This window comes from Vulpes vulpes, chromosome 12, assembly GCF_048418805.1.
Source record: "Vulpes vulpes isolate BD-2025 chromosome 12, VulVul3, whole genome shotgun sequence".
Taxonomy (NCBI): Eukaryota; Metazoa; Chordata; class Mammalia; order Carnivora; family Canidae; genus Vulpes; species Vulpes vulpes.
The window spans coordinates 90743205-90767262 of record NC_132791.1 but is presented as its reverse complement, the minus strand read 5'-3'; the positions used below and the strand labels follow the sequence as shown (position 1 = coordinate 90767262).

General features: G+C 39.6%; 1 protein-coding gene across 3 annotated transcripts in view; it reads right to left on the bottom strand.

Annotated features, from left to right (window-relative positions):
* MAK (male germ cell associated kinase) overlaps positions 1-24058 on the bottom strand; it is a 58718-nt gene that overhangs the window by 9699 nt on the left and 24961 nt on the right. For all 3 annotated transcript variants that reach the window (XM_072729148.1, XM_072729150.1, XM_025999367.2), the window contains 7 exons: positions 23459-23591; positions 19986-20157; positions 18864-19031; positions 14637-14948; positions 9509-9681; positions 6561-6709; positions 185-316 (listed from right to left, as the gene is read on the bottom strand). In XM_072729148.1, coding sequence (XP_072585249.1) covers positions 185-316; positions 6561-6709; positions 9509-9681; positions 14637-14948; positions 18864-19031; positions 19986-20157; positions 23459-23591 — 1239 coding nt within the window. The remainder of the gene's footprint in view (positions 1-184; positions 317-6560; positions 6710-9508; positions 9682-14636; positions 14949-18863; positions 19032-19985; positions 20158-23458; positions 23592-24058) is intronic.

Genomic DNA, 24058 nt, shown 5'->3' with positions numbered 1-24058 from the left:
TGGGAGTTGAGGTCTGGCAAATGATTCCCTTAAAACCATCTGTGACCAAGTACCAGTTAGAAAACATTAATGGATCCCTCAAAGGTTTCTCAGTTGGAAGAAGGCAGCTGCAATGTAATTAAAAGTAAAAATCTACAGAAGGAAAACAATGTAAATTTATACTTCAAATGAATTTTTGCTGTACCTGCATTATTCCTTTTGAAAGCAAGTTCTGCCCCCACCGGTCCCAGTGACTTAGGAAATAACTGATTACTCCAAGTATATGAGTTTGTATCCTTTCCACCGGCTACCAAGGACACAGTCTTGGGATTTACACCTTAGGAGAACAGAATAGTCATTTCAAAGGTTAGCAGGTGATCATTAACTTGAAGGAAAAATATATGATACATTCAAACGAAGACCAAAAATAATGTGGAGAGGGAGAATGGAAATAAATTTATGTTGCAATGTAGCAGATACTTGTTTTAACCTGGAATATTTTCAACAACCTGGAATCCTCACAGTGTATTTTATAAATATAAAGATATTTTCTATAATACAGGTAATAATAATTAAACACTGGACATTTCTTACTAAATGTCATTTAAGAATTGAGGCAATATCCAAATTTTCTTCAAAAAGATACTGTCATTTACTTGTTTTAAGTATGTACTCTGTACCAGACCCTTGAGAAACAGTGTAGCCAGGACAACAGACACATGACCTAGAATTCACGGGAACTGACAGTCTGGAATTAGATGAGTAACGATCTATCTGTGAAGAGTATCTGTATATAAAGTATAGTAAGATCTAAATTATTTATGATTTTCTAAAAATCTGTGAAACGTGGAGTCAGCTTTGGACTTTGGTACTTTGACCAAAGGGTAGTGTTTTAATTTATCTTTAAAGAGATTTGAAAACTTCCTGACCTTGCTTTCTTTTTACTGACAATAAATCAGATGCAGCTTATGAGATGGTAAAGCCATTACACAGTCTCTAAGCCTCTGGGTCATACATGTAGTGTTTCTTTAGCTAATACTAGGAAAATCCTTGCTGAGGACTACCGTTAATGCAGGAGGTTAGCAACTCTTTCTGGGTGAGATGAGCTCTTGCTTTTCAGAGTGAACTCCTTGGCCAGGTTTCACATTTATGAGACATATGATAATATCCCTTGTACTGAAGCCAGAAAAAAAGCCAGGTTGTTTTATACTGAGCCTCAAGGTTACTGGTCACCAGTTCTCTAAAGAAATGCTCCTCCAGGTAAATAATTTGCCTTTCTTACAGCATATAGCTCCTTATGGGTTTAGGTTTCATTAGAAACCTAAAAATTGAACTATAGTAGGCAATTACCTGACAATAAAGATGTACTTACTAAAGAAGATAGCAATAACTCATATGAAAAAATCTGCACCAAAAAAATGTCCTTTACCTCCAAAGAAAGGACAAGGTAAGGGGACAAACTAAAAATCATCTTAAATGAACTGTTTTCATAAGTGTAGTTCAACAAAGAATGGGCTTGGAGTACCTGAATTATTTTGTTAATCCAGTTAGCCTTGTGATATCCCTGAATATTTTTTTAAGTAAATATATCCATTAGCAAAGATCATCACTTTAATTCTTTCTAAAGATTCCAGATTTCTTGGAAAGAGACACATTCTAGCCTGGTAGGTCATTTACATATTAGTTTACAAGCTTTTACTGGGCACCTTCTAAATAGCAAACACCGTGATAGATAGAAATGAATATACCATCAGCCCTTCCCTGTTTATATAAGAGAGATTAAATCGGTTAGCTAATATTTACTGAGCACCTATCATGTGCCAGGCAGTGTGTGTGGCATTGGACAGAGTGGTGAATAAAACAGGCTAGTTTCTACCCTTTTGGCTCTTACAATCTACTCCAATAGGAAGGGAGATATTAATAATAGAGGTAATCAGCCATATGTAAATTGTTCAAAAGAATCTGGTGCTGAGGGAACAGGCAAATAACAGAAGCAACTTTCTTTCAAAGTTCCACCAGTCTTTCTTTAAAAAATAGTAATTTTAGGCTGAAATGTGAATCCGATTAAGGGTCTGCAGGGGGTGAGAGGTGTGTTCCTGGGAGAGGCCACATTGTAGGACAGGGGCCCGAGATGGGAAAGCGCTCGGAGACAGTAGTCCATGGGTGGAGAAAGAACAGGGACTGGCACAAAATGAGGCTGGAGAGGGGGTAGGGGTCAAACCACGTAGGACTATGTGTATCCTGTTAAATTATAAACGCAGTAGGAAAGGCAAGTATAGAAATGACCCAGGACATTGAAGACACAGTGGGGAAGGAAGGAGAGAAGGAGCAGGGTTTCAAAAGTGCTACAGAGGGAGAGCCAGCCAGCGTGGCGTGCTGAAGTCCTGGTTCTGGAGGCAGGGAGTGAGATCAGAGGGCACCTGAGAGGTGGTTTGCATTTGCATCGCACACTCTACTTGCAACTACCTTGCTATAATTAAGTACCTAAGGCTTACAGGAGCCGAGAGATGACTGCAGTCCCATTGTAAGAAACAGAAAACAGAATCTCAAAGTCTTGCTCCAGTACATAGCCGGCCAGTAGCAGGTCAATAACTATGACTCTTGCATGTCTCTCCCGGCCAGTGTCACAGATCTGCCAATTCTTGTAGTATAATGTCATGCTGCCCTGAAAGTATATGGTACATTTCTAGAGCTCCCATGATCCTAAAGGTTGATGCTTAAAAAGACCTTTTATGATTGGCTTTATGTTAAAAAAAAAAAAAAAAGAGGGCCCCCCAAAATGCTATTTTTTTTTTTTTCCTGAAGATACTGTCATAAAAATAACTTTGGATCACAAATGTCAAGGATCACTTCTTACGGCTTCTGTCCTCTGTAGTCACTAGCTCATGACAAGTGCTCAATAAATGTTTGTCCAGGTGACTGAACTGAGCTCAATTCTAGTTCCAAATTTCACCAGCTCCAGAGGGGCATCCTCAAGACAAAATATGCCAACAAGGGAACAGAGGGCTCAAGCTTAGATTTCACGCAATTCTCATTTCAAGTCTGTTTATTAAGTTTCAATCACAGCCATGCTCCTGACCCACAGTAATTTGCAGAATCTGTTAGATCTCTCTCATTAAAAAGGAAATGACCAGGCCAGTCTCGGATACCCTAAAATATGTCCCAGAAAACCAAATTCGGGAGCAGAAATAGGAAAACAGGGTGCCTTGGATCCCTTTATCCTAACAAAAATTTACAATTGCCTTTCCCACCACCAGAGGGCTCCCCTGTACAGATAAGAAAAAACCTATTTGCTACTTTTTTTTAAAAAACAGGGAAAAGTATCCCCCATGAATTCCCTGTTCTGGGAACTTTGCTACATCCCTGCTTCTGCAGTCAGATCAGAACTCCCTCATGGTATCACCACCACCATTCACAAGCCCACAGGGATTACAAGGCAAGTATCTTTGTTGCTTTCAAAAGTGTCCCCCGTCTTTTATGGTCTTAATTCCAACTCCTCACTTTCCTAAGGACTTCAGCCCCTCATGCATTCCCCTCCTCTCCCTCCCTAATCCATCCCTCTGTAAGCAGTCATTCCTGCCCCCGTGTAGATGAGCTCCAAAGACCCAGAATCCACCAGGGAAGCGCTCCCTGAGCCCGCTCCAGTACAGGTCCATTTCTGAGCTCCTCTTCACAGCAGAACATCTCCAAACAGGAGTCTGCCTTTTGAGTCACTAATTTCTCACTTCTCACCACTTTCCCCCCCACTCCAGCCTCGTTCTCCCTCACCATTACAGACTAAAACCACTCCCCAGGATCATCAGGGACCTCTCTCACTGTCAAATTTTATCAGGCATTTCTCTCCCTTCTTAAAACCACAGCAGCGAACTCATTCAGGTCAGCTCTCCCCTCCTGGCCTCTGGGAACCACCTGTGCCTGGTTTCCCCCTCATCTGCCTGCTCCTTCCTTTCCTCTTTCTTAGCTCCTCCTCCTCCTCTACCACTGCTGTGGTTCCCACTCACAGTCCCTCTGTAGATGATCCTCTTCCATCCATGGACTTAAATATTGTCTAGGAGTTGCTGAGGACTCCTGCATCTGTTCTCCTTGGCCCAGGTCCCCTCCAGCTTCCTGGCTCTTCCCTCCCACCGCCCACGTGGCCTCTCCATGCTCACCCGTTTCACAAGCATCTCAAATACAACAGCCCACACACAGGACTGGCCACCTCTTTCCCACCAATCCTGTTCCTCCTCAGTCTTCCCCCATCCCAGAGCACGGCACAACCATCCACCTTGGATTCAAGCTCCAAACTCTCTTTTCCCTTATTTTCTACCACTGTCCATCAGCACATCCATTTCTGAAATCCGTTAAGAGCCCAGCTCCCTTTAGATCATCATCATCTTTTCCCTGGAGGACTTGCAGTAGCTTCCAGCTGGCCTCCCTGCTTCTAGCCTTGTCCTGCTGCTATGCATCCTTTACACAGTCTTTTTAATAAAACATGTGTCATGTGTCACTCACTCCTGAGGTGCCTTCAAAGGCCTCCATTTGGACCTGGAACAAACCCCAAATTCCTTTCCCTGCCCTCAAGGTGCTGCTGGCTTTCTGCCTCCTTTCCTCTCACTACTCCCCCCTCTGCAGCTCCAAATATGCAGCCTGTTGATCTACTTCTCAAGCCAGTATCATTCCCTCTGCCTAAAACATTTTTCTCAGCTCTCCTCTTGATTGCCTTCTCCTTCTCCTTCCTGGTATCAGGTCAAAGATTAGGGGATTGAGAAGTACCCCCCATAGTCACATTCCAGGTCATCTCTCTCCTTCCACAACAGTCATCACCACTTGTGAATTTGCTTTTTCTCTCTCCACTAGAACATAAGCTGCTGGAGAGCAGGGACCTTGTGTGTCTTGTTCAGTGCTATTACATATCTCAATGCCTAGATCATTAAGTACTTGGCACATATTAAGTGCTTAATATATATTAGAGTGAATGAATAAAACGAATGAATCAGAAAATGAATGTGTATTCTATCCGTGGGTTCCACAATGTCCTACCCCCATGCATGGAGACATGCTGCTGCTCATTCATTAAGGACCAGCTGGGTCACCTCTTCTATAAAGGCCCAAACAAAACACTGAATCCACAGATCTCCAAATACCCCAGTTACGTATTTATTTTTAGTTCCTTCCTGGATAATCTGATGCCAATCTCTTCAATTTCCCTTGGATAGGACAGTATGTTCCTTCTTACTACTCAACAAAGAACTGTAGTCCAAAACCCTGGCTTTGCTCGCCCAAAGTTTATTTCAACTTATTCAACATGTGTAGCTAAACCTGTACACCTCCTGTGCCTTCTGTTTTCTATACCATTCACTCCTAGAATCCTTCTGTAACTTCATTTTTTCCTTTCAATTATTGATAATAGGAGTGATTCTTACTGGGTTATTCCTAGAACTTACTGGTTATTCCTAGTTGATTTAAACGTATACAGAAAAATGTTAATGCAGCAATTTCTTGCCAACAATCCAGTTTCAACTTTGTCTCTTGTCTTCCTAACCCCTCCTTCCCAAGCAAGCTCCTAGGAAGTGAAAACCATGGCTTGCTTCTGGAGACTTCCTCACATGACCCCAGTGGCCTGTTTACTACATTCAGAAAGCTGTAAAAGGCCACGCCCACAAAAGAGAAACTTCACCTCTCCCTCTTTGGACTAAAGATATATTTGTATAGATACACAGTCACTTAAAAATTGATTGACTTTTAGACTTCACTGAATTTAAACTTTTCCTTTTAAAGTGGATTTTGGGGAGAAAATGCTACTTGCAGAAACATCATAAAATCCCTAATGTCTAGATCTTTCTCCTCTGCTCCAGGTTCATATATTCAATTGTCTTAGGTCAATGCAGACATTTGCTAGGCATCCCAAACTCAACTCCCGATTCTCTACCTCTATACCTCCTGTCCTCTCCTAATCTTCCCTTTCTCAGTTAAAGCCACCATCAGCCCCCAGTCACCAGGTCAAAAACCCAGAAGCCAACCAATTCCTTCCATTCTTTACCACCATGCTCATCTATCAGGAAGTCCTATCTTTCTATTATTGAAATACAATGAGATTTCACCCATTTCTGTCTCCACGATTACCACTCTGGAGCAAGCCATTAGCCTCTCTATTTGGACATCTGCAATGATCTCTTGACCAGAGTCCTTGCCTCTCTTGAGTGCCTAGTATGTTCTACCCACAATGATCTTTCAAAAACATAATCTAGATCATTGAGGAAACAGTGTCAAATCTCACATTTTATGAATTGGGGTAATGGGGGTGCAGAATTATCGTAGTAAAATTTAGCACTTCCTAAAGGCATACCTTTGGTGGGAGAGAGTGGTGGTTTTTGAAGCCTGTTTTCACTTTGATTTTTGACTAGTCATTTCTTGAGCAGACCTCAGAGGCAGGAGACCTAGAAAAGTACTTGGGAACAAGTACTGACAAGGCTGAGCCAGCAAAGAGCACTGTGGTTATACTTTTTATCTTACTAGTGCCCTTCCTGCAAAGATTCCAAGACACCGGAGCCTGACCTCTATTCTAGTTTGGCAGTAAACATTTTATTTTCTCTGCTTACCTGGAAGGTATCTTGATTGCTTCAAGTAGTACTGTTTAGCTGTGGAGGCAGTTGACAGTTCAGAATCAGATTTTAGGGAAATAGCAGCAGGGAAGCTCTTGTTTTCCCCTGCTGAGTGATAAGAGCCTGAGGGTACCGACTCTGGAAGCCTTGAAAGTCAACATAAGGCAGCATTACAAGGTGAGAAATGTGAAGATGACAGCTACTGTATTCCCACACCCCCTACTGGTCTTTTCAAGGGCAAGGTCACCTCACTTAACTGGTTTCCATCAGAGTCCTTTTGCTGATAGGGGACGCTAAATGGCAACTTCTCCCCCAACAGCTATTGGGCCGTCCATAGAATCATTTTTAATACTAGACATTATGTGACAGAAAGCTTTATAACTGAGCAGCAAATTGCATGTGTATTAAGGTCTGTAGCTTTCCCACCACTGCTAAAATTGTGGATTTACAACAGGGGGGAAGATGACATGTTGAAAGGGAGGACAATCCCAGTCACCTCCACCTGTCTACAAAAGTAATGTCTGATCAGTAAGGTTGCCCAGGTCCCATCAGAGACCAACACTGACTTGGTCAGCCCTTTGAACTTCTGGCTACCCCAACCCACTCTGGGAGAGCCCTAGATGCAGGTGGGACTCTTTCGTTATAAACAGCCCCACCCATTCTGGCTTCTTTTCCTTTCCCTCAGCCCACTGCAGTCCTACCAACTGCTGAAATCCTACCCATTTTCCAAACTGCTCATTCCAAAAAGACTGCTCTCCTCCTCAAAATGATCTGCCCATAAACAGAACTCTTGAGCTCCTTACAGCTCCTTCATTAGCAGAACTTAATACACACTCTGTTCTTGTGTTACACTGACTTGAAGGTTGTATTTCCACTGCTATACATTTGATGGGATGAAGACAGACTACATCCTGTTCAGACCTTTGCTCAACACCATCTAGGTATTTAGCAAATGGTCTACTGGGCACACATACAAGTGTAAACATCTTGCTTTTGTTCGCTAAAAAACAAGACAACCTAATAAGTGAAAGCTTTACCCTTTAGTATTTGGTCTATTATATTCTTTACAAAGCGGCCTAGCCTGCCTCAGAAACTGAGCAGAGAATAGCAACGTGCATTCAGTTCACCAAGTACGTGAGCTCCTATTGCTCAAGAAATAGTGTGGAACAGAAGAGAGGAAGAGATCTAGATAGTTTTGAATTAGGCTTCATCTGACTTTAGGCAACCTATTTAGCCAACCTCTCAGTATTCTGTTCTACAGCTATTTTTACTAGATTATGAAGATTACAAATTAAAACTTAGGTAGGCACTTTAATAGGAGTATATTAATAATAATTATTATTATATGTCTAACTTGTATAAAGTCATTTGAAGATACTAAAAAAAGGGGGGGGAAGAAATATACATTAAGAATTTGTTATCATATAGTTTTCCTAAAGAATTTCAAGAGAAAAGGAATAATTGATATTGAAGAAATTTACCAATTCTTCCCTTGCCAGAATTAAGTATATGGACTACAAACTTAATTTTAACTATAGATTTTGATTCAAAATCTCCAACCTAAGACATATGATTAAATTCAGCTGGAATTAGAATGACATGGGTTTAAAAAAATAGTTTTCAAGTCATCTACATACATAGTACACTAATGCAGATACAAAGAATTATCTTTTTTTAAAAAAGCAAGTATGTAGCTCTTACATATCTTTAAGTTGACATCTATAATTTTTTTTATCATGGGTTAAATTGTTTTATTTCTTGTTTCTTAATAGTCAATATAAAACAGTAAATAATTTACAAGATGAAATATGAAGATTAACTATAATTGGGAGTATTTCATGGTATGACTTGATAAATTAAGTTTTAACTACTTTATTCCATAAAACAGTGGATCTTCAAAAAATTATGTACAATGTATATTGATGGGTTTTGAAAAAAATCAGTTTCACAGAACATTCTAGTACATTTAAAAGAATAAGCATCATTAGGCTCTGGTGCTTTGGGGATTCTGAACCCTCTTTGTAATGGGATGTTTCCTTTTCCCTAAGAGAAATATGTATAGGACAACAAAGCCTTCTGAGCCAGGGGTGGCAATCTTCTGACTTTTCTTGTTTAGCATCTCAAAGGTTGTTGAGCCTTTATGCCACTCCAGATTTGAAAATGCTGAGAGGTGTGACTCCGGCATAAAGTGGGAGGAGGATTAAGCATGCTTATTCTCAAGTTCATGTACTTAAGGAGGAACTCTGGAACTTGAGGATCTGGAAACCTATTGACTAAGAATTATCCAAGCATAGGTCCTAACAGAATCTTCCATGTACCTTCAGAGACATGTGTGCCCCAAAGTAAATGCCAGATAGCTATTAGATAAAATTCCCTGCCTCCTGCTAATATTTTTCTCCCTCTTCTTCTGTTCCAAAGAGGAAAAAAAGATAATATTTTCTCAAACTTTTGTTCATAAAATTTAGTCCACCCTTACTTCAAAGTTAACTGCACTAATGATGACTTATCTTAGAAAAGAGGATGCCGGAGATATTAAAACTTCCAGAAAAAGTTTAGGAAATGATCAAAAACGTGTAGAATAACAAATTAGTGAATCTGAACACCATCAGAGGAAACTATCACCTCTGTAGATTGTGCTTTGCTTTTCTTCAAACAGGCATGTGGATTTCAAATGGGAATAATGGTGATCATAATTCAGTAGAATACTAAAAACTTAACAAGAACCCTTCTCCCCACACGCCACAACTCTTAGCCATTAATACTGAGATTCATTAATGTGAGAAGTCAAGATTCTTACTTTCCCAGAAGTACGCGTAGAGATTTGGGGGATGTAGAAGAAAACAATATTAGGCTACTTACTGTCTTTTAACATTCATTTATATCTAATGAGTAACATAAAGCTGATGCATGATAAAAATATATTTTCCTAGAATGTGAAATCTTACCGAAATGGAGAATCTTTTTTCCTCTTTTCTTTAAATACACCCATGCTTGGCTTCTTGGAATGGGAGGCTCCAAGATCACAGTCCTCAAACTCTTCCCAGCTATCTCCAGACTTGAACACAGTCTGACCCCAACGTCTCCTAGCACTTTTATGACCCAGTGCGCCATTTGGCTTCTGTGGTGGAAAATCAGTCATCATCATCTGTAATCATTTGCTGAATGCCTTTTATGCCCAAGCTATTCTATTTGATACTAAGAGTACCCATTCTCAAGGAGCCTTCCCTAAAGGTAAGAAGATACGTATTGAAAGGTCTTAACAAAAACAGGTAGTACATGCTAAAAATATGATAGGAGTTCAGAGGGAGGAGAGATCTCTGGTTTTGGGTTGGGGTGAGACTTGAATACTTAGGATCAGAACTGTCTCCTCACTAATACATAATTTGGAAGACTTTCATGTGTGACTGTCTCTCTTTGGCAAGTGACTTAACTTCTCAAAGCCTTGGTTTCTTCCTCCTCAAATGGAGATGTGCAGTACTTCTCTAATTAGTGTTTCTGAATTTAATAGTAAAATACACTGAAAGTCCTTAGGATAGGGCCCTAACACATAACAAGAGTTACTAAGGTTAGGGGGTATGGTTGTTATTACTATTGTTGTTGTTTCAGAGTTTGAAAGAGGAAATATATACAGTATGACTTTTTAATAGAAGAGTGCCAGGGACACCTAAGTGGCTCAGTCAGTTAATGTCTGACTCATGATCTCAACTCAGGTCTTGATCTCAGGGTTGTGAGTTTGAGCCCCATGTTGGGCTCCACGTTGCGCTCCACGCTGTGTATGAGCCCACTTGAAACAAAAAAAGAAAGAAAGAAAAGTGCCAGAGTCTGAAGGCCTTCAGTGTCTGCCTAACGAGCTGCAGCTCTCCTGTGGGTAGTGAAGAACACTGGATGTCTTTGAGCTAAGAAGTGGTGAATTAAAGGCAGCCTTCTGGAAGGCCGGACTCTTCAGATAGGAGGCCTTTGCAGTTATACTGGCATGCAGTGGCAAGTGCAACAGATTCCTAGTGGCTGGAATGCTCAGGAAAGAACACATTTGCTCTTAACAAGGGATAAAAGGCCTGGACTTTGCATCTACTTGAACAGAGGTCAGAGGAGAGTGTGGTACACATTGCTGGGCACCCACTCAGTACCCATTCTTCCTGTCTTCCTAATAGATTTTGTTCAGTGCAGCAATATGCTTACTTAAAATACCTGAAATCCCAGCCTCCTTCACAGCTATGTGTAGCCATGTGACATGATCTAGCCAATGAATTGTCAGTATAAGTCTACCAGAGGGACTTCCAGGAGGGCTATTTCTAGACTCCCACAGCAGGCCAGCGGCTTTCACTCTTCCCTCTTCTGGAATGCCGAAGCAACACCAAAGGAGCAGCAGCCATCTGTGGCCACAGGAATGAGAGCTGCCTGCTAAGTGTGGTAGAACAGGAAGCCAGAGGCAGTCTGGTTCCTTCTACAGTCTGCACCAGTTCTGGTTTGGCCCACCACTTGACTTCTTGTTATGTGAGAAAATAAGCCATTATTGTTTGAGACTCAGTGGCCAGACTTCTGTCATAAGTCACTGAATGGAATCCTGATGGATGCAGAAAAGGAAGGGCAGGGATGACCTTAAAAGTTTCAGTCTGTTTGTTTCAGGATGGTGGCTCTGTTAACAAAAATAAGGAATGAGGAAGACGACCTGGCTTGGACCAGTGTTTAGTTTTGTTTTTTTACAAACAGTGGTTTTTTTGTTTTGGGTTTTATTTATTTTTTAATCATAGTTTTCACGTTCTCCGTTTCCAGGATTCTTACAGAACTGAAGTATTAGTTGAAAATTTTTTTAAAAGATTTTTATTTATTTATTCATGAGAGACACACAGAGAGAGAGGCACACACGCAGGCAGAGGGAGAAGCAGGCTCCATGCAGGGAGCCCGGAGCGGGACTCAATCCCAGATCCCGGGATCATGCCCTGAGCCGAAGTCAGAGGCTCAACCACTGAACCACCCAGGCATCCCACAGACAGTGGTTTTATTCAAATTTATCTGGGACAGTTTGGGGGCATGTAAACTGAAAAATCCAAAAGGCAACTGAAAAACTAGGGATTTTGGGAGCAAGGTCAGCAAATACAGCTATGTTTGGGGCAAGAAGATATTTAAAGAATGGATATGCTATTGCTTGGTGCCCATGGTACCTTAGTGATGGCTGATGACAGAGAAATGGTGTTTGCGGGAGAATGAACTCTAGACTAAGGAGAATAAAATGATCTAAGGTCCCAGGTAAGCAGAGTTAATCAAAGGTTATAGAGTTTCAGCCTCTTATTTTGGTTGAATTATTTTTTTTTTAGGGTGCTGATGCTGAATGCTGCTGATCAATGTCAGTAATATCAAATAGTCTTATATGTCTCAGAAGACTGGAAAGGGGCAAATATACTTTTTATCAAGATTTTTTGCAAAAATCCACCTTAATATGTTTGGGACAGGATGAGGGCAAAGATTCTAAAATCACTTTTACAGGTAAAGTTTTTGAGCACTTAGGGAAAAATCTGTGTAGGTTGTACAGGCCACCATTTTTTTTTTTTTTTAATAAAAAGCAAACAATGAATACATTTAGTTCATGTGGCCATTAATAAAGTAGATGACAGGGTGTTTGATGCTGTCAGTGAAGTGACAAAAGGACAACAAAGGTGGATCAGCGCTGTTATGGACTCTATTTCCCCCCCAAAATTTATATGTTAAAATTTGTTATGTCTCCAACCCTGCAATTTATACCCCAAGTCTAGAGAGCTTGCTCCCTCTCTCTGCCATGTGAAGACAAAGTGAGAAGGCATCAAATTGGCTCACATTCTGATCTTGGACTTCCCAGCATCTAGAGAATAAATTTCTGGCTTAAAGCCACTGAGTCTATGGTATTTTGGTATAGCAGCCCAAGCACTGAAGTACATTGTTCAGTTGTCCGTCCAAGAGTACTGCGGATCAGTGTCCATCTAGGAGTCCTAGTGGCCTGCCCAAGGGCTCATTGCCATTCTGTTCATCATGAAGGTACAGGAGAAAAAGGCAAATGAACAACTACACCAATGCACAGCTGCTGACGTGCTAGGCAGGATGGTTAAACTGACAAGACAGAAATACTTTAGAAATCTGAGAGGTAGGGATCCCTGGGTGGCACAGCGGTTTGGCGCCTGCCTTTGGCCCAGGGCGCGATCCTGGAGACCCGGGATCGAATCCCACGTCGGGCTCCCGGTGCATGGAGCCTGCTTCTCCCTCTGCCTGTGTCTCTGCCTCTCTCTCTCTCTCTTTCTCTGTGTGTGTGACTATCATAAAAAAATAAAAAGCTTTAAAAAAAAATCTGAGAGGTAAAAGTAAAGTCTTGCAATTTTTGGAATCCTACAGATCAAATACACAACACGAAAGAAGTAAAGACTATGTGACTTACCAGAAGCACTTGTTATGTGAGAAAATAGACTTAGGAATTTTAGTTGACAGAATGTTCAGTCCCATCTCTGGAACCTATTACCTATCTAAAAGTTTAGGGCTAGGATACTGGGTACTTTAACTTAGTGAATGCATACAAGGCCTTAGCATCATACATGGCGCTTAGCAGTACTCAATAAATATTAATTTCTTTTCTTTTCCTCTCAGTATAAGTTAACATTTGATGTGCCTTCCAAGAAAAAAAAACAAAAAACAAAAAGAACCCCAAAACAAAAATGTAGTCTTTGGTGGCATGAGTGCACATATAGTTTTATAAACCATATAAATCACCGCTTATACTCCCTGCTCGTGGTTTGCCTCTAGCTCTGGCAGCCTCATTCTAAATGGGAAGCAGGATGGTGAGGGGACTCGAGGCTCTTTCCTACACAGGAACCAAGGATTACTCAGTCACATGAGATAATGTCACGTGTGGAGCACTCAAGGGAACTGGGGATGTTCTTCCTAGAGAAAAGGACAGGTAATATAAGGGCTATTTTCAAATATCTGAATGGCTGCCTTTCTCAAAGAGTGATCAACTTTTATTAAAAGCTACAGAAAATCAGAATTTAGCTCAGTATAAGGAAGAATTTCAGTATAGTCAGAAATGTCCCAAAGAGGGGGTCCTGGGTGGTGCAACTGGTTAAGCATCCAACTTTCTGTGTCGGCTTAGGTCATGATCTCAGGGTCATGCGATCAAGCCCCACATTGGGCTCCCTGCTCAGTGGGGGGCCTCCTTTCCCTTTGTCACTTGCCCAGCTTGTGCTCTCTCATGCTCTCTCAAATAAATAAATAAAATCTCTCTCTCTATATATATAAAGAAATGCCCCTAGATGATACAGACTCCTAGATGTAGTGTGGACAATTATTCATTCATTTGTTCAACAGATAAAGTGAGAATTCAACCACATGCCAGATAACATTCTGGCTTTAGGGCCTGGACTGATAAAGAAAACAATACCCCTGACCTTATAGAGCCTACATCCTACAGGAAGAACCAGATAATAAACAATACATATAAGAACCAGGTAATTAATAGTATGTTAGAATATGATTAGTGCTATTGGGAGCAGGGCTTGCTTTTATCAGGATGGCAGGAATGGATAAGGAATTAGTATTCTTTGTAAGGAATTAGTATTCTCTCAGTCCTAAAATGCCCATGACGTAGATGCATTTGGGTGTAAACATCTTGAGGAGACAGCTGATACAGCTCCTGAGGAAGCCCCTGAACTGAACAAAAGAAGTACGAAGAGCAAGTCTTATACTATGCCTAATACCAATTCTGTTCATGTTCTTTAGTATTTAAAAATAGTATAACATTACTGTTAAAATCTGTAGGATTTAGGATCAGCGCTTTGGAGTCCCAGATTCTATTAAATTCTTTGAGTTCTTTTGTGTCTAAGTAATATTCAAGTCTGTAGCATGCAAACTTTATCACATTCATTTTGGCTGTTCTTCTTTTATAAGTCATATTAGAATTTTAGGTTATCTCATGCTAAGCTCCTGCCAGAGGAAGCAGGGCCCTTAACATAAATAATCTTTTATATCTTCTCCAACATTTTAAGGAATGCCTAGAAAATAAAATCCTAACTGAACCAAACTGTTGCATCTGTGGTGTCATTATGGGCTACTTACGGTTGGCATGGTTTTGACGATACTTGGAAATAGTGTTTGTGGCCGTTTCTGTTGACTTGGCTGCTTTGGCGCTGGCTGGACGCTCATGTTCTGTGGTGGCTGGATGGACTGCAGTGGCTGGTGGCTGTTTTTGGGTTGAGGCTGTCTGACAGTCTGATCATTTATGTCCGGCAGAGGCTTAGATTCTAGATCAACTAAAGATGGCTTTGATTCTAGTGGCTGCACCTGCTTATTTAAAGATTGTTTCAATTCTGGATGATGTGAGGAAGGGCCTAATACTTGACCAACTTGAAAATATTGGTGTTTCAGTGCCTACAAAAGCATGGAAATAAGAAATGGAAACAGTTTCATTTTAATTCATTACAAAGAAATTACTGACTAGAAGCGGGCTTGGCATATAGCACTAGCCTAAATAAGCTTCAAAGACTTGAAAAACATAACCTTATGTAGGTTTTCCCCTTATGCGGTACCTTCAAAAAGATAACCAGGAAATAATGATTTAGGAAATAAATTTAATTTAAAACACAAAGTACAACACAGTAGGAAGAATGTAGAACTCATGTATAACATCTAGGCAAAGCAACTATTGTATTTAAAAATTCTGTATGAAAACAAAATCTAGCTTTTAAACATTGGCTAAATTTGATGTGATTAATTCAAACTAAAATGCTAGATACTGATCATGGTTTAGAATCCATCCAAAGGCATTAGGAAATGAGTTAAGAAAACCTTTTATACAGGGGTACCTGGGTGGCTCAGTGAGTTAAGCGTCTGCCTTTGGCTCAGGTCATGGTCCAGGGTCCTGGGATTTAGCCCCACATTGGGCTCCATGTTCAGTAGGGAGACTGCTTCACCCTCTCCCTCTGCCCCCCACCTCCCACCCCCCGACTTGTGCTCTCTCGAGTGCTCTCTCTCTCAAATGAATAAACAAAAATCTTAAAAAAAAAAAACTTCTATGTAGTAGTTCATTTTAAACAATTAACTGTAACATTATAGAAAATTCAGGGCTACTCTTAGCCTAAGGATAGCTACATACCTACTAGCAATAAAAAAAAAAAAAAATCCTAAAACAGGAGATTACAAATGCAGATGTGTTAGAGCTTATTATAGCAATATACCAGCAAAGAGAAGATATTTATGGGAAGAAAATATAAAAATAATTTAAAAATGATCACTAAGTTTTAACTAGATCAACCAGTTGCTGCTACTTGCATGGAAGTTGGGGTAGAGGAGTGGGGACAGCTCCTGATGACTGTCTGGTGACATCGTCTACAGTAGTGGTTCTCAAGTGGGATCGATCTGTCCCCTCTGGAGACATTTTTTTATTGTTACAATGTGGGGGTGGGAGGTGTTGCTGCTAGGGATGCTGCTAAACATCCTACAATAACAGGATGGCCCTCACAACAAAGAATGACCTGATCTGAATGTCACGAGTGCTAAGGTTGATGAAAATTGGTCTAGAGAATGTCTGACAATGTCTGTGCAGCTCAGCTTTGGATATGATCCCCTTACCATAATCCTATGTCTGGATTAAGGAGGAAAGCTCCCAGTTCTGCTGTTCGTGTTTGTGTGTGCGGGGGGGGGGGGGGGGGGGGGGGATGAAGGGAGGGCACCTGAAGGTAGCCAAGCCCTATTACCCTGCATGTTCTGCCCTAAGGTGGTACTCACCTCTGTGTGAGCACAGTCTTGATCCACAGTTAACTTCCCAGGTCTCCAAGGGCAGTTTTTGGAGGGACAGAGTAGCTCTGGATCCTATAACTTTCCCTCTCCCTAACTAGGTCTCCTGCTTCCACTAAAAAGCAGGGCTATGAAATAGTGGACACGAAAGAGGTTCAGGGCAGGGAGGTCTATTTCGGCAGAGGTAGGAAGAGTTTTTTGGGTTTTTTTTTTTGTTGTTTTTTTTTAGGAAGAGTTTTTATTCTGAGATGTCCCCTACCACAACCGATGTCTGTGTTAATTATGCTGACATTGCTAAGTGGAGCTCCACAAATACAGGCAATTTAAATACAGCAGTACCTGACTCACAGAAAGCACTCAGATTCTTAATTAAGTCATATTAATTAGTATGTCAATACTCCTAAATTAAAAATGTACTATACTTTGTAGCTAGAACCTTTATAAATGTGGTTCGCAATTTCAAGGCTTTATCTGTAACAATTTTTCCTCTTTGAGATATCAGCCTCTGTCCTCCAAGATGAGGTGAGTCTTTAAGAAAGAATTTATTTTTTTCCTGTTTATTCAGGGAATATTTGATCATTGCATAGAATAAGGATGTATGGAAAGGTCTCAAGAAGAAATTACAATAACCCCAGAGCCAACACCAAGAGAAAACTACTGCTCACATTTTGATGCTTTTGCTTTTTAATACTTCTAGACATGTAATTTATATACATATATATTTTTTAATAAAATCATAGTAGTAATATTCTGGCCTACTTTTAAATGTAGCACTTGAGCTTGAGAATTCTCGAAAATGGTTATTTTAAAAATTCCATTTTTAATTGGGGCAAAGTAGTCTATATTAAGGATATATATTCTTTAAATGTTCATGCCTCCAATGGGAAGTTTTTAAGCATTGAACATCTATGAGTATAAATCCTTATCCAACTTTCTGATAGTTTTCAATGCTCTTGGTATACTACATTCCAAAACTATTTTCCATTACTTAGGTAAACAACCTTTCAGCTGTTTCCTTTTGGTGATGGTGATGTGTTTTTTTTTTTTAATTTTGCATTTTACCATAATGAACAAAGGCTGCATATTAAAACAATATTTTTGGTAACTTTTATTTCTTTTTCTGTGATTTTTCTTAATGTCTCATGCCCACTTTTCTTTTTTAGGTAAGAGTTAAAGACTTGTATTATATTTTTATTACAAAAGTTAGCAAATTCTTAGAAACATTAGAAAATACACTGTCACATTTGTTAAAAAGAATTATTGCTATTTGTCTCCCAACCTTAAGATTTTATAAGAGAAAGATTTTAATTTTTATATGAATGAACTGATGGTCACCAGAGCAGGGTGTGTGGGGGGGAAATAGGGGAAACAGGTGATGGAGACTGAGAAGGGCACTTATCATGATGAAAAAAAAAAATCCCGAGTTTTTCCTTTGTAGTTTCTTCTGTTACTTTTACACTCATCTATTTCTTGGCTCGCAATTAAATACTTACCTATACTTTCTTTAGTTCTTAATAGTTTAGTTCATCCTTCTTATTACTTAAACCTTCTGTGATTTACTTGAAAAGTATGGTAAGAAATAACCTAAATTTACATTTTCCTGATAATTAGCTCATTGTGCCAGTGACAGCCCCCCTCCTGATTGCCCCCCCCCCCCCAAATCACCTGCTGCTGACTTACAGCTTCTGCAAATTGGAGCTGTAGATTCTTAGGCTAGTACCATCACTGTTGCAATCCTGTCACTTTAAGATTATTGTAATATTTGATAGGGCAAGCTGTCTGCCCCAACCACTGTCCTCTACTGACCTATTCTTGTTCAGACCTGTCTTGACAATTCTTTCACCCATTTGTTCTTTCACTTCACCTTCAGAAAACACTTCTCAAGTTAAAGTTTTAAAAAGCCAAATAATTTTTTGGTGATTTTAATGCTGAATTTGTATATAGATAACTATAAGAATACAAGAAAGCTTATTGTGACTTTTTCAATCTAAGCCCTTTGCAAAGACAACCATAGCACTTTGAAACTATGAGACTAGAGTTTCTGGAGAGCTCTAAGGGCTGGTCACGAAGGAGCAAGGCAAGGGTGCCACCTATTGTCCTCAGTCCTATGGAGACTTGATACTGTTGTGTAGAGTGAACAAGAACTCCTCTCTAAACCATAGGAGAGCTTAGAAAGTCTCCTATGTTGCACAACTGAAGAGATGCCTTTTTACTACCAGTGACAAATTTCTTCCTTATTAGCCATCATATGCCTGCATTTTTATCATTAGAAACATTAATTACTTTCAGCCTTACCCCATTTGAACCACAAGATACAGAAAATCACTGGAGTGGCTGTATTCTCAATTCTCCCAGGGATGTTACAGATTAGAGATTCATTCATTACACATTGGATGCCTCACACTTTCAGGCTTACTTACAGATTGGTAAAACCCTGGTTGAGAACAGATTTGCTTTGTAAACAAAAGTATTCCTAGTATTACAAAGATCTCAAAAGAAAAAAAGAAAAAGAAAAAAAGGAAAACACTGTATCAGGAGGATTTATCTTACCTGGCTTGCTGTTGGCCGCTTCTTTGGATCCCAATTCAACATTTCAGTCATAAGTTGAATAGCTTCATTACTGGCATTGGGAATAAGAGTTTTTAAGTTTATAGGAACACACTGCGGAAAACGGAAGTTCATAGAGGATGCAAGCTGGTACCCTTCTGGCCAGTCACTCTGTTTAAGGAATATATAAGTGGTGGGACAGGAGAGCAAAAAGAAAATAGTTTTTAGTAATTAATTTTAAAACATAGTAATAATATAAAAACCACTGGTGTTGAAGATTTTAATGCTGATTCATATAAACAGAGAATAAAATACCAGACCACATATACAATTCAGTGCTACAAATAGTATATAAAGAATATTGAATTGAGAGTTAGGAAAATGTTAGAAAGCACTTTTATAAATTCCAAAATATTCTTGTCTGGTTTTTGGATCTTGAAGACAATACCCAGGTGACTTTGAGTAAACAGGCACAAGTGGTATACAAAGCAGCTGATAATTACAAAGACCCTCATTATATTATACATTGCATCCAGTGTTTAAAACTCCACATAGTTAGGAAGTAACAAATTACATAAAGCTTTAATAACTATGTTTACTTGTCTGGTTTTAAGTCCAAGGCACATACTAACATAATTAGGATGTAATTATATATACTATTGAGTACATATCAGAAAGTAAGGTCTGGATGAGTACTTGAAAAGTACTCAGTTCAAGAAATCAAGTATCTATGACAGAGGTATATAAACAGAAACAAGGAAAGGTCAAGAGGAAATGGTCCAGGACACCTGGGATTCAAAAGTTGATGCCAGTGAAGATTCTCAGAGCAAGTGGGAAAGAGTCTAAGCCAGGATGTCTACATAATCATCAGCTGGTCATCAACCCAAAGTTAAATATATAGAATTCTAAATATAGAGAATATATCTGTAAGTTCTTAATTAAAGGCTAGAACCCTTTTTTCTTCAGTCTTATGGGGATTCTTGGCTTCTGATCCCACCCAATTTTTAAAAAAAGATAAGAAAAATAACCATTAAAGCATAAGCCTATTTGAAAATAAAAATATCGGATAGCTAGGTAAAAGTTATAAATAATCGAAAGTTATAACTTAAGGACAAGAGTACTCACTTTTTTGGGAGTCCCTAAAACTTGGCAAATCTTAAAGATTTCATCAACCTCACTTGTCCCTGGGAAAAGTGGTCTTAATGTATATAGTTCAGCCATTATACTCCCAACAGCCCATACATCAATGGGAGAGCTATAAACCGAAGATCTTAATAAAACTTCAGGGGCACGATACCTATGAAAATAGAAAACAAAACAGGCCATTTTGATTATAGTTGGAAGGATGGAGTAGCAGTAGGGTTTGGGCATGTATTTCAATCAAGGAACTGGTATTAAGTGTCTTCTACGTGTCTGGTATTTGTACAACGTGTTGGGGTTCAGTTGGACATAACACATTTTTCCTGACCACAGACAGACAGTTGGTGGAGCTGGAGACAAATATAAATGAAATGTCCAAGTGGCCTAAGATAGGAAGTCAAATGAATAAATATGGAAATAAGTACTATAAGACAGGGTTGGGGGAGAGCTCTGAATGGAAGATATATTCTGAATGAGAACAGTTGTATTAATTTTACAAAGCATTATATTCATGATATATTTATATGAAGGATAGAAAACAAAAGGTTAACAAAGAAGATCCCTAAGCAGTGGGGTTTTCTTATTATTATTATTCATCAGTTTGAAAGTGCTGATTCCTTCAGTGGACTATGTTCCCCCAACTGACTGTATCTTTAATGGAGAAAAATACCCTATTAGAGCAAAGGTACCTGGTGGAAAATATTCTCAATTCTAACTTTTTTTTCACATTTAAATGTATAGATTTTTCAGCCCAAATATTTGTCTTTTTGCTTCTATTCTGAGTACCTTTCTTTGACAGATTTATTGAGATGTAATTTGAATAAAATTCAACTTATCCATTTAAAAGTGTATGACTCCAGGGCTTTAAGTGGAGTGTGTAATGGAGTGTGTAATCTATTGTCACAATCAATTTTGAGCATTTTCACTGCCCCAAAGGAAACCTCACACCTCCCCAATACCCCTGTATCCCCAGCACTGGTCAACATTCTGTCTCTATAGATTTGCCTATTGTGTGTACTTCATACCAGTGAACAATACACCATCCAGTCCTTGTGGACTCTCTTCTTTCCTTCAACATGTTTTCAGAGTTCATCCATCCATATTGTAGCATGTATCATACTTCATTCTTTTTACTGCTGAATACTGTCTTGCTGTATGGCTCTAGCACATACTATTTCTCCATTCATCAGTGGATGGGCATTTGGGTTGTTTCCAATTTGGGGCTGTTCTAAGTAATGTTGTTCTGAACACTCATATGTAAATTTTTGTGTGGATGTGTGTTTTCCTTTCTCTAGGGTATATAGATCAAGGTGTGGAATTGCTGGATCCCATGGTAACTATATGTTTAACCACTGAGGAACTGTTATTTTGCACCATTTTACATTCACACCAATGACGTATGATGGATCCAGTTTCTCCGTGGTTTTGTCAATAGTCATTACTATGTTTTGATATTTTTACTAGATGAAATTGTTTTGAACGTCTTGCCAAGTTTAGATGGTGAAAACAAGTCTTCTCAATTTCATTCCATTTCAGTATAGAATCTAAATTTACCCAGTTGAAAATAGATACTCAATGGAACTGTGCTTCCCCTCAAAAGCTACACAGTATTCCCCTTCTCTGTTAGTGCTGACACCATCCTTCCAGTTACTCAAGAAACAAAACAAAACAAAACCCCCTAGAATCTTTGGCTTCTTATTTTATACCCTACATCTGATTCATCAGGAAATCATGGTTGCTCTACTTTAAAAATAGCACCTCCATGGCCAGCAGATCCAAGTCACTGTCATTTCCTGCCAGAATTATGGTAACAGCCTCCTACCTGTTCTCCCTGCTTCTTTCCTTGCTCTTCTAAAATCTATTTTTAATATAGCCGGGAGAGTGATACTTATAAGACATGTCAGATCACTTGGCACCTCTACTCAGCATCCTCCAGGGGGCTCCCCAGTTCACTCAGATTAACAAACCACCACAGTGCTATGATCTATGAAGACCTCTAAGATCTTGCTCTCCATCAGTTCTCCACCCCATTTCCTAATACAGCCCTCCTTACTCATTCTGCTCTTTGCTGAATTCACATGTGGCTTTCCTGTTTCAAGGCCTCTACACTTAGCATTTTCTCTGCCTGAAAACTCCTTCTTGCCTTGGCATCTCCTTCTCAGGGAGACCCTCTATTTAAAATAACAACAGGCCTTTTCCTGGCCCTTTCCATATTTTATTCTTCTCCATAATAATAATCTATCACCACCTGATATACAATTATTCTTGTTTTTGTTGAAATGTAATACACATACAGAAAAATGCACGTATTAGTAAGAGAACACCTTGATGAATTTTCACATAGAGAATACACCCATTGACCCAGCACCAAGATCAAGAAACTGGGTGTTATCAGCATTCCAGGTGGCCCCCCTCCTGCAGTCATGCAATCACTACTCAAGGAACTGCTACCCTGACTTCTACCAGCATAGATTAGTTTTCTCTATTTTTGCACTTTGTATAAATGGAATCATACCTTATGTACTTTTTTTTCCTGTTTGGCCTATTGTATGTAGTTGTAGACTTTTGTTCTCATTGTTGTAAAGCATCCCACTGGGTGAATATATTATGCTGCATGTATTGGACATTTGGGTAGTTGCAGTTTGGGACTATTACATGTCTTTTTTTTTTTAAAAAAAAAAGATTTTGTGTATTTATTCATGAGAGAGACAGAGAGAGAGAGGCAGAGACACAGGCAGAGGGAGAAGCAGGCTCCACACAGGGAGCCCGATGCGGGACTTGATCGCAGCACTCCGGGATCACGCACCCTGAGCCAAGGGCAGACACTCGACCGCTGAGCCACCCAGGTGTACCATGAGACTATTACATGTCTTTTGATAAACATCTGTATGTCTTTCTATTGGTAACTGTGTTTTTAACTGGTTTATTTGTATACTGGATGTCAGGTCAGTGGCCTGAGACAGAGTGTTTTTCTGCTTCATTCATCTCACTGTTCCCCATGCCTGAAATAGTACCTAGCACATAGTATGTTCCACAAATGTTTGTTGAATGAATGAGTGAATGAATGAAATCTCTTTCAGAATAGTCATGACCCAATCCTCTCTCTACAGAAAGCAAAATTCAGTTCTATAGTTTTTTTTTAATTTTTGAAAAAGATTTTATTTGAAAGACAAAGATAGTGACAGAAATAGTGAGAGAGAGCATGAACAGGGAGAAGGAGAAGCAGGCTCCCTGCTTCTCCCTGAGCAGGAAGTCTGATGTGGGGCTTAGTCCCAGGATCCTGGGATCATGACCTGAGCCCAAGGCAGAACCTTAACCGACTGAGCCACCCACGTGCCCCTAGATTTTGTTTTAAATACTCAATATGGAACCTCTAGAAAACTACGTAATGATCCACTACTGTAAAATTTCAGCATAGACCTACCTATATCTCTAGGGAGTTGTATAAAACTACTCACCATCTGGTAGATACATAATCAGTATATGGTGGCTGTGATCTTAATTCTCTTGCAAGTCCAAAATCAGCAATTTTCACAAGTTCTGGCCCCATACAAAGCAAGTTCTCTGGTTTCATATCCCTATGAAAAAAACCTTGATAACAGAGAGGAAGAACAATAATTGATCATTATGTTTGAATATATTTGACTTCTAAACAAAATATAACTGAGACTCTGTTGTAATTAAGAATGTGAACTTAGGGGGATCCCTGGGTGGCTCAGCGGTTTAGCACCTGCCTTTGGCCCAGGGCGCAATCCTGTAGTCCCGGGATCGAGTCCCATGTCGGGCTCCCGGCATGGAGCCTGCTTCTCCCTCCTCCTGTGTCTCTGCCTCTCTCTCTCTCTCTCTCTCTCTCTGTCTATGATAAATAAATAAATAAATCTTAAAAAAAAAAAAAAAGAATGTGAACTTAGGAGAAAAAAAAACCATATTTATTGTCTAAAAAGTGATGGACGTGGGACTCTGCTTTCAAAATAATTTGGTAAGAAAGTTCACACAGTATATGAAGTCATTAAAAATACCCATTTAACACATATTTATATTTGTGAATCCAGTAAGTT